General features: G+C 39.5%; 1 protein-coding gene across 3 annotated transcripts in view; it reads left to right on the top strand.

Moving 5' to 3' along the window:
• LOC127446136 (electroneutral sodium bicarbonate exchanger 1-like) overlaps window positions 1–12,088 on the top strand; it is a 55,588-nt gene that overhangs the window by 21,558 nt on the left and 21,942 nt on the right. For all 3 annotated transcript variants that reach the window (XM_051706817.1, XM_051706816.1, XM_051706815.1), the window contains exons 6-9: window positions 2,970–3,158; window positions 3,236–3,324; window positions 8,953–9,110; window positions 9,208–9,295. In XM_051706817.1, coding sequence (XP_051562777.1) covers window positions 2,970–3,158; window positions 3,236–3,324; window positions 8,953–9,110; window positions 9,208–9,295 — 524 coding nt within the window. The remainder of the gene's footprint in view (window positions 1–2,969; window positions 3,159–3,235; window positions 3,325–8,952; window positions 9,111–9,207; window positions 9,296–12,088) is intronic.

Genomic DNA, 12,088 nt, shown 5'->3' with positions numbered 1-12,088 from the left:
AAATGCAGTATAGAAGATGCTGGCTCAGCTGGAATCTGGCTCAACAACCTGATCACGATCAAGCTGACTCTGAAAAATTTACATTTAAATTTATTCATTCGGTGCACGCTTTTATCAAATGCCATGACAAGTAAGAAAATAGTATAACAGTGTGACAAGTGTGGGTCCTGCAGTGTATTAGGTTGTCTACATTCACACTCGCATACACTCTCCCACTCTCGTGTTGGTGATAGACACACACACACACACACACACACACACACACACACACACACACACACACACACACACACACACACACACACACACACACACACATTCACTCTCTCACCAGTACTTTGAGGAACAGGTGGCATGACTGTCAGCAGCACATGTCATCTTAAAGACAGAGAGGGAAGGTATAATAAGATTAGAAGACAAAGTTGAAATTTAATCTATTATTATTAAATGGATAGTTCACCCAAAAATTAAAAATCAGTCATTGTTGGGGCCTGGGTAGCTCAGTGAGTATTGACGCTGACTACCACCCCTGGAGTCGTGAGTTCGAACTACTACTGAGTAGTGGGAACTGGGCATTCCAAATTGGGAGAAAAGGGGATAAAAAATAAATAAATAATAATAAAAAACATATGACTTTCTTTCTTTTTCTTAACACAAAGGGAGAAATAAAAAAAGATTCTTGGCTCAGTGATGTCATACAATGGCAGTTTATGGTGACTACCTCTTTAAGCTTTAAAAGGACGTAAAAGTATAATTCAGAAGTCTAGTAAACTATTGTATGCAACATATGCCTTATATATTTTTTATATAAGATTTTTTAGTGAAAATCTTCACCGAGTGTTGCTTTCTTGTGCGCGTTCATGAGAGCGCACGAGAGCAGCAATTCATGGGCAGTTCTAGTGAAAATTTGTTTTGTTTATCTTAAACAGGACCGCAACAGTGATAGTAACAACAGAACACAACACAACTGCACACACACCAGAAGACAGAACTTACAAAATATGCCTGAATACATGAGTTTGAAGTCGAAGAGGAGAGATGCATTCTATGCCCGGCCTTATTTGTTTGAACTGGAGTACTCCATCAAACTGAGAGGGATGGATGAGGCTGAGGTAGCAACACTCTTACACTCATAAGCTATAGTCAGACAGAGAGGACAGGAGACTGCAGTGTTTTTGAGGTTTTGGATGTTTCGCTTAACGAAAGTCAACTAGAAGAACCAAAGAGAAAGGCGGAGGGAGCGGGACTGTCTGTCACATCTTATCCATTCTGTACAGGTGTGTATGTGTGACAGACCGCCGCCTGATGAAAGCGAGACCTCAGCAGAACACTCTGTAGGTGTGACACCCTCAGCCAAAATCAAGTCGTTTTTAACCGGCTAATGAGATGCTGGCTTAAATATACTGTTATGAGAAATATTTTGGAACAATGCCAAAATTTTGGACCAGTGGACGGGGCTAGCCAGCACGACGCCGCATATAGAAAACAAGTCATCGACAGAATATCCTGTTGTTTGTCGTGGCTGGTTAGGACAAAACCTCTGATTAACATAAAAAAGATTCATACTTATGTACAATGTTTCTCTTCTGGGAACACGGACCAAAAATATTGATAATTCATCTTGTACTATACAGATTTTTGTCCATACAAATGCTCACTAGAATAAGAATGTCCCTCCACCTTGTATTACACCATCTATGAATAGCAATCAGCAAATCATGGTTCATGAATGTAAAGTAAACTAAAGGACATTGGCTACTAAAGAAAAGGGACAGGCCCTGCGATATTTCCCGATCAAACTTCATGTTTCAATAGGAAGTTTGTACATAACAAAATACATCAACACAGGAAAGAAAACTGTGCCCGTCAAACCATTTCACTGGGGTTTTAAGATAACGTTACAAAAATGTTCTTATACATAATTCACCCCAAATCACAAGTGTGTACGCCAAATAAATCCCTTAAATTTGCATATACTGGAAAACTCGTACCTTCAGACAATGTTAAGTATCCTAACAAACTCATAGCATAACCTGTGTGTGTTGCATTGTGCTATGACTGTTATGATCAATGTTTCAGCAGTCTTTAGAACAAGATTAATGCCAGAGAAAGAGAGAGACAGGACAGGAAGATTGATTATACTGTGAGGTGGGAGAGGAGGGAAGAAATGAAAGATGCAGATTAACAGTGCTGGTTCAGCTGAAGTTAGAATTCTGGGTGATTTTAAATAAAAGAGTGTGGCACTAACAAAAAAAATAGTACCATAGTTTTTTGGACATGTACTATGTTAATACTATGATATGATTGAAGTACCTTGAGGTACATGGAAATATGATAGTTTAAGAATATGGTAAACATACAATACCATAGTATGTCAAAGCAACATTGTATTACCAACTAATACCATGACAGTTCTTTGGTACTGCACCACTAGTACTATTTTGTAAGGGAAAGAAGAAAAAAAAAATGTAACATGATTTTTTTTATTTTGTTATTATTGATTGAATAAATAGAACATAATCTTTTTTTCATGTTCTACAGTATAAATATAAGGCTGACAAGGTGTACTGTACATAAAACAAGTAGATCTTGCAGTTCATCAAAAAAATTTGGTCTGCATTTAACAGAAAACACATCCTGGCTAATAAATATACAAAGCAATTAAACATTGCCTTCTAATTTTGTTGTTTGAAAAGTTTTGTGATGAATCAGGAGATTTTGGCACATTTACATTACACATCTATAACCAGACATTTGCAAAATCTTGTCAGTAAACATTTAGGGATGCTAACAATCAGCTAACAGTTCTTCATCTGTATCGGTCACAGCAAATCAGTCACTTTCTGTTTATATCCCTGGAAAGAGGCATTAGGTTTAATATTATATAAGATGAACTAGCACAGCAATCCCACAATGCACTCTACCAGGGGTTTGCATGCTCATTTGACTGTGTAATTGGTTGTGTGTAGATCTGGTGCTTGACCATCAGGATTCTGCTCATGAATTGGATGACAGTGTGAGAATGAAAGTCCGAGAGGCTCTTCTAAAGAGACATCACCACCAGAGTGATAAGAAGCGGAACAACCTTCTGCCCATGGTCAAGTCCCTCACTGACTCTGGCAGGAGACAGAGTGAACCTCACTCTATGGACAAGACTGGTGAGCCTTTGCATTTACATGTGGACCTTAAGCAAACTCACATTTGCATATGAACTCTCACTCTCTTTGTCACTCAGGTCCTGCCACTTCTCCTCAGCCTCCACCTGCAAACACTGAAATAAAAAATGGTGCTGCACAGGATAATGGCCAGATGGACCTTAGTAAGGTACTAGAACCACAACATGAAGAGCATGTTCCCATTATGATGTGCTTATTGTTCGAAAATGTCAGAGGCAGGACACACACGCAGAGTTGAAAAATAAAAGGGAATTTATTTAATAACAACAAGGGCAAAAACACAAGCCAAATCTCCCACAAGGGGGAAAAACAAACATAAACTATCCTGAAGGGGGAAAAGGATAATCCAGGCTGGGGCAGAGGGAAACAGGACTGACCGGACCGAAACAGGAACCAGGTGGGGGAAACAGGACCGACAGGGAAGACTGAAAACACAAGGCTGGAAACAAGACGAACTGGCACTGGACAGCAAACACGAGGAGACTAAAATAGGGAGAGAAATCAAATGGGTTAACAGGGGACAGGTGAGGCAAATTAACTAGTAATAAGCAAACAAGGAGGCAGGGTGTGACTTAAGACAGAGAGACAAGTGAAACAGAAACAAAACAATACAGAAACAAAACAAAGCCACATGCTCTCACAAGACAACAAAACACCTGAATGGCATGAGCACACATCGCAAAAACAATAAGGCAATATACGCCCACGCCAACCGACAAACAAGACGAGAGAATGCGTAGCAATGCCAAACAAACGATGCCACGCATTCTCACACTAAACAAAACCTGAGCTTACATCGCGAGGCAAATGCCACGTGATGCACGCAACAGGTGACAAAAACAAGACAGGACACCTGTGCGAGAGTTTGGCCAAACACACACCCGACACCTTAGACCGAAGTGACCGAACCTCAGCACAACGTGAAGACAGCTCGCGTCCCGGGCATGCAGCAATGCGAGTGTGATGCAGGGCGCACTACTGACACAAGTGCATGCTGCCAAGATGAAATAAGCGCGATGCACCCACGTCAGTAACGGACAGACATGGAGCACGAGTGTCTGTATCCCGCCACAGACCGAAACCGAACCAGACAGGTAGTCAGGATCCAGACCCTATGCTCCAGACATGAAACAAGACAGACAGAAGAGCGCATGGCAGGAAATACAACCGAAACCGTGCGCTCACACAAAGACAGACAACGAAACACAAGACAGACATGGGATGATAATGCCACAGACAAAAACCCAGACTGACAGAGTGACAGCACCATGACACTTATTAAGAAACAGACATGAACGGTGATATTGTTATGCAATAAAATAAGGAACATCAATGAAATAGAGAAATGGAATGGTGAAGCATATTTACTCCAAAAGAGCACTCATAATATCATTGTCATTTATTTGTTGTCTCTAACTTGTCATTTATTTACCTTCATGTTGTTCCAAATCAGTGTTGGGTGTAATTGGATTACAAAGTAATTTGTTAATGTAAGCAAATTACTTTTTACTAGTACTAGTACTACTTTTTAAAAGTAGTGTAACACATTAAATTTTAAATTCTTGTAATCAGATCACAGTTACTGTCTTTCAATGAAAGTAATTTATTTTAAGAAATGTACTTGGGTTACAAATATTTCTACCAAATATATTATTTATGTGTAATACAAATGTAAATTCATATGTGCATATGTACGTCTGTTTGCGTTTCTGTGACAGCTGAAGTGTTTGCGACAATGAACAAGGAGAAAATAAACATTATTTCGTGTTTTAGAAAGTAACTTAAAAGTAAAGTATTTAGTAATGTGATTGCTTTTTCAATGAAGTAATCAGTAAAGTAATCTGATTATAATTTAACTTTTTTTAGTAACTTACCCAACATTGTTCCAAATCCTTGCGACTTTCTGCCATGGAACAAAAATAGATGTTAGGCAGAATGTTAATAACTTACAGGCGCAATCACCATTTACCATTAATTTTATGAAGAAAAAAAAAACAATAAATGTGAATGGTGACTGATGCTGTTTGAAACCGTGCAGGTTTTAAATGATATGAGAATAAGTAGATGACAGCAGAATATTTATTTTCACTTACAAAAAAGAATTAAAGGACAAAGCTGAAAATCACAATCAGAATACGGGAAAGCATCACTCTACAATTAAAGGCAAAGCCTCTCCTACATCCTCCATCAGAGAAAACAGATACAGAAAAATGGATCAACTAGGAAATCAATGGGTAAACTAGGAAAAATAGAAAGAGGACAGGAAAGATCGGGAGAAATAGAGACTGATTAAGACAGCCCATTAAACCAAACAAATTCAATTTGTTTTTAATGTACGTTTCTGATTGCTCACTAATTTTTTTATTTTATTTATTTATTTATTTTTTTGGGTTCCTGGGTAGTAAGTGTTATTTCCTAATTGCTTATGCCTCAAAAGTATAGAAAATGGCTATTAATCCCCACAAACTTTGCTTTTGTAACCAGGACCGTGATATTTTGAAATGTACCTATTTCCAGTGAGAAAATGGGCAAATTTGTGTCTTTTCGTTCACATAAAGTCAGAAAAAAACAACAGATGAATCCAAATTAACATGTATTCATACTAAAGTAATACAGAAATGACTACAAAAGATTTAGAAGTGAGTAGTTTTTCGAGATTTACAATTATACTGTAAATAACTTTAACGAATCAGCCCCCAAATGTAGTCTCCCATCATGTTCTTGTTATACTGTCCTTGGTAGCGGCGTTCAAAGTCCAGTATATCCTGATGGAAGCGTTCGCCTTGCTCCTCCGAGTACGCTTCCATGTTCTCCTTGAATTTATCAAGATGAGCATCAAGGATATGGACTTTGAGGGATTTCAGTGGTGGAGCTGAGGAGAGAAACCCATACTACTCCAACCAAAAAGACCTCAACGACTTGATTAGAGATCTTGGTCTCACCAAGTCCAATGCCGTGCTTTTAACGTCTAGGCACAAGCAGTGGAACTTGTTGGATGAAAGTGTGCAAGTCTCAGATCAGAGGAAGCATCACCAACCTTTTTCCAGCTTCTTCACCCGTCAAGATGGGCTCTGCTTCTGCCACAATGTGACCGGTCTGTTCGAGGCAATCGGAATCACCTGTAACCAGAATGAGTGGCGTCTCTTCATTGACAGCTCATCCAGGAGCCTCAAAGCCGTGCTGCTCCATAATGGTAACAAGTACCCGTCTCTTCCCCTGGCTCACTCGGTGCACCTCAAAGAGGATTACAACAGCATCAAGACCTTGCTGGATGCCTTGAAGTATGATGAGTACGTCTGGGAGGTCATAGGAGACTTCAAAATGGTGGCATTGCTGATGGGTCTCCAAGGCGGTTTCTCTTGGAGACCCATCAGCATGCAAGTTTCCCTGCTATCTTTGCCTTAGGGACAGCAGGGACACCAAGGCTCACTACCAAAGGCGGGACTGGCCACAGCGGACCGAGTTCTCTGTGGGGAGGAACAACGTCAAGTGGGAGCCACTGGTGGACCCCCGGAAGGTGCTGATGCCACCACTGCACATCAAATTGGGCCTTATGAAACAATTTGTCAGAGCTCTAGATAAGGAGTCAGCAGCCTTCAAGTACCTTCAAGACTTCTTCCCTAAGCTGTCTGAGGCAAAGGTCAAAGTTGGTGTCTTCGTCAGACCACAGATAAAGAAGATCCTGGAGTGCAATGAATTCCCCAAGAAGCTCACTAGTAAGGAGAAAGCTGCTTGGAACAGCTTTGTCGCAGTGGTTCGGGGAGTCCTTGGCAATCACAAGGCTGAAAACTATGTGGAGCTGGTTGAGACTCTGGTGAAGAACTATGGCACAATGGGCTGTAGGATGTCCCTCGAAGTCAATATCCTTGATACTCATCTTGATAAATTCAAGTAGAACATGGGAGCGTACTCGGAGGAGCAAAGCGAGCACTTCCATCAGGATATACTGGACTTTGAACGCCGCTACCAAGGACAGTATAACAAGAACATGAGGGGAGACTACATTTGGGGGCTGATTCGTGAAAGTGATTTACAGTATGTGGCAGCAGGGGCGTGGTCAAGTGTCCATCCGGAGAGAGAGAGAAAGCGGTAAGGGCGCTTGCACCTGAGCCAAATTATGTCTAACACTTATCTCTAATTACAGTGAGCATGGGGAGAGCGGCATAAAAGAACCACACCGTCAGCAGACCAGGGAGTGAGTCTGGGTCTTGAAGCTCTTTGTGAAGCTACAGTCTTGTCGTGAAGCTAAAGTCTTGTTGTGAAGCTAAAGTCTTGTTGGGAAGCTAAAGTCTATATTGTGAAGCTAAAAAGTATCGTGAAAGTGTGAAGCTGACGTGTTGTGGCAACTCTGTAAAAACCCAAGTTACTCCATTAAAGAAACTCTTAATTGAGTGGAAGAAACCTGGTTTCCCATGTCCTCCCTGTGAAAGTCTTTTACACAGTATAATCGTAAATCTCGAAAAACTACTCACTTCTAAATCTTTTGTAGTCATTTTTGTATTACTTTAGTATAAATACATGTTAATTTGGATTCATATGTTGATTTTATTTTGGAAATAGGTACATTTCAAAATATCACTGTCCTGGTCACAGAATTTGTGGGGAACAATAGCCATTTTCTATACTTTTGAGGCAGAAGCAATTAGGAAATAACACTTACTACCCAGGAACAAAAACTGTGTTACATAGTGTTACCAGTCAAAGAACATCTGGGACAAACACTCATCCACAAGTACAGCAAACACTACCATCTGGTGAACATCATAGGTACTGCAGCTTGTTTGGGTAACGCTAGTGATCAAGAGGCAGGAAATGATCTGTAATGGCCCAGAAGTCAGCCATATAGAGTGACAGAGACAGCCACAATCAGATTACATTCCTGCTGTTCTACTTACCCATTACTGTCATCGTGGCCAAAATAAACTGCAGGAATTTGTGACTGGAATAGTTACAATACACTACAACCTTTGCTACTTAGGATGTTCATATATAAAATCAAAACAAGATACTGGGACAGATTAAATAGTTAAATGTGAGCTTTGTTTGAGGAATTATAGAGCAACAGTGACTGCCCACTTTGCCAGAGATCTGGGTTCCTAAATTATTTTTTCAATTCAATAAATTTTGAGAAAAGAGCCTTGAACCATTTGAATTACATACAAAAAAAAGTATTTGAAAAAACACATGGGTACCAGTGCGTATTAACATGTTTTATGAGGGAAAGAAATATTCATCATGAAGTATTGCGAATGATGGACTATTAAATTACTGAATATAAGTCACTGACTATAAGTATAAAATTCCATATTTTAAAAGTGTATCAAAAATATTAAAATATAAACAAATATGTGTAATATTTGACTGAGCATTAGAGAGACTGATTTGACTACATCATGCGCAATGCTTTTTGAGAGTGAGTGATCTTCGTTTAGCTCTGTTGCCAATTCCCGCTTCCATGATAACTACGCCTTCTCTGATTGGTCGATCTCACTTCAGATTTATGGGTAGTGTAGTTCTTCAGCAAGATCTCAGCAATTAAACTATAATAAAGTTGAAATCTCACTGATTCACACTACTATGCTTCTAAAGAGGCTTATATCAACAATGTCAGAGGTGATGGTAGGTCTATCTTGAAATAATTTTGTTATCACTAGAAATCAGTTGCTCTGTTGAGAAAATTGGATTTTACATCTAGAATGCTACTGTCGTGCTCTATTGAGTCTTGGTTATTATATAATGTTTTATTGCTTTAAAAGTGGACCTTCTCTCTCCATAGGTGGACACACATTTCATGAAAAAGATCCCCACAGGAGCAGAGGCTTCCAATGTGCTGGTTGGAGAACTGGACTTTCTGGAGAGATCCATTATAGCTTTTGTTCGCCTGTCTCCTGCTGTACTGCTCACAGGGCTCACAGAAGTTCCCATACCTACTAGGTACACACTGTGTGTTTGTCTTATTTGTGAGTGCGCAAATGGAGCTTATATTAAATTCACTGTGATAGTATAATCAAAATCTTTTTTCACTTTGCAGATTCTTGTTCATCTTGCTTGGTCCAGATGGAAAAGCCCAACAGTACCATGAGATTGGACGCTCTATGGCCACCATTATGACTGATGAGGTCAATGCACAACACAGAATACATTAGATCAGTAATCATAGCATGATCTCATTTGAAGGGGTGTAAATATTTACCCTGACAACATTTCAGTTTGATTAAGATACTAAACTTAAATTATAAGGCTTAAATTAAATAAAATCTTATATTACGGTACATTACAAAATTATGCAATCAGTGTAAGAAATTAACTTTTCCATTATTAACTTATATATACAGTATATGTATAACCAGCCCTTGTTAGAAATAAAAACAATCAAGTGAAATTGCTATGAATTTCAGGGGCATTAGTAGACATTTATTTAACCAGGAATAAAGAGAAATATATACAGGTGCATCTCAATAAATTAGAATGTTGTGGAAAAGTTCATTTATTTCAGTAATTCAACTCAAATTGTGAAACTCGTGTATTAAATAAATTCAATGCACACAGACTGAAGTAGTTTAAGTCTTTGGTTCTTTTAATTGTGATGATTTTGGCTCACATTTAACAAAAACCCACCAATTCACTATCTCAAAAAATTAGAATACATCATAAGACCAATAAAAAAAACATTTTTAGTGAATTGTTGGCCTTCTGGAAAGTATGTTCATTTACTGTATATGTACTCAATACTTGGTAGGGGCTCCTTTTGCTTTAATTACTGCCTCAATTCAGCGTGGCATGGAGGTGATCAGTTTGTGGCACTGCTGAGGTGGTATGGAAGCCCAGGTTTCTTTGACAGTGGCCTTCAGCTCATCTGCATTTTTTGGTCTCTTGTTTCTCATTTTCCTCTTGACAATACCCCATAGATTCTCTATGGGGTTCAGGTCTGGTGAGTTTGCTGGCCAGTCAAGCACACCAACACCATGGTCATTTAACCAACTTTTGGTGCTTTTGGCAGTGTGGGCAGGTGCCAAATCCTGCTGGAAAATGAAATCAGCATCTTTAAAAAGCTGGTCAGAAGAAGGAAGCATGAAGTGCTCCCAAATTTCTTGGTAAACGGGTGCAGTGACTTTGGTTTTCAAAAAACACAATGGACCAACACCAGCAGATGACATTGCACCCCAAATCATCACAGACTGTGGAAACTTAACACTGGACTTCAAGCAACTTGGGCTATGAGCTTCTCCACTCTTCCTCCAGACTCTAGGACCTTGGTTTCCAAATGAAATATGAAACTTGCTCTCATCTGAAAAGAGGACTTTGGAACACTGGGCAACAGTCCAGTTCTTCTCCTTAGCCCAGGTAAGAGGCCTCTGACGTTGTCTGTGGTTCAGGAGTGGCTTAACAAGAGGAATACGACAACTGTAGCCAAATTCCTCAACACGTCTGTGTGTGGTGGCTCTTGATGCCTTGACCCCAGCCTCAGTCCATTCCTTGTGACGTTCACCCAAATTCTTGAATCGATTTCGCTTAACAATCATAAGGCTGCGTTTCTCTCGGTTGGTTGTGCATCTTTTTCTTCCACACTTTTTCCTTCCACTCAACTTTCTGTTAACATGCTTGGATACAGCACTCTGTGAACAGCCAGCTTCTTTGGCAATGAATGTTTGTGGCTTACCCTCCTTGTGAAGGGTGTCAATGATTGTCTTCTGGACAACTGTCAGATCAGCAGTCTTCCCCATGATTGTGTAGCCTAGTGGACCAAACTGAGAGACCATTTTGAAGGCTCAGGAAACCTTTGCAGGTGTTTTGAGTTGATTAGCTGATTGGCATGTCACCATATTCTAATTTTTTGAGATAGTGAATTGGTGGGTTTTTGTTAAATGTGAGCCAAAATCATCACAATTAAAAGAACCAAAGACTTAAACTACTTCAGTCTGTGTGCATTGAATTTATTTAATACACGAGTTTCACAATTTGAGTTGAATTACTGAAATAAATGAACTTTTCCACGACATTCTAATTTATCGAGATGCACCTGTATATACACTGGTGGCCAAAAGTTTGAAATAATGTACAGATTTTGCTCTCATGGAAAGAAATCGGTACTTTTATTCACCAAAGTGGCATTCAACTGATCACAATGTACAGTCAGGACATTAATAACGTGAAAAATTACTATTACAACTTGACATTTTTTAAACTACTTCAAAGAGTTCTCATCAAAAATCCTCCATGTGCAGCAATGACAGCTTTGCAGATCCTTGGCATTCTAGCCATCAGTTTGTCCAGATACTCCTGAGGTGACATTTCACCCCACATTTCCTGTAGCACTTCCCATAAATGTGGCTGTCTTGTCGGGCACTTCTCACGCACCTTACATTCTAGCTGATCCCACAAAAGCTCAATGGGGTTAAGATCCATAACACTCTTTTCCAGTTATCTGTTGTCCAATGTCTGTGTTTCTTTGCCCACTCTAACCTTTTCTTTTTGTTTTTCTCTTTCAAAAGTGGCATTTTCTTTGCAATTCTTCCCATAACGCCTGAGTCTTCTCTTTACTGTTGTACATGAAACTGGTGTTGAGCAGGTAGAATTCAATGAAGCTGTCAGCTGAGGACATGTGAGGCGTCTATTTCTCAAACTAGAGACTCTGATGTACTTATCCTCTTGTTTAGTTGTACATCTGGCCTTCCACATCTCTTTCTGTCCTTGTTAGAGCCAGTTGTCCTTTGTCTTTGAAGACTGTAGTGTACACCTTTGTATGAAATATTGAGTTGTTTTTTTTGGCAATTTCAAGCATTATATAGCCTTCATTCCTCAAAACAATGATTGACTGTCGAGTGTCTAGGGAAAGCGGTTTCTTTTTTGCCATTTTTGACCTAATATTGACCTTAAGACATGCACGTCTATTGCATACTGTGGCAACTCAA

This window comes from Myxocyprinus asiaticus, chromosome 9, assembly GCF_019703515.2.
Source record: "Myxocyprinus asiaticus isolate MX2 ecotype Aquarium Trade chromosome 9, UBuf_Myxa_2, whole genome shotgun sequence".
NCBI lineage: Eukaryota > Metazoa > Chordata > Actinopteri > Cypriniformes > Catostomidae > Myxocyprinus > Myxocyprinus asiaticus.
Note: the sequence above shows the minus strand (reverse complement) of the source record. Positions and strands in the feature narration are given on the sequence as shown.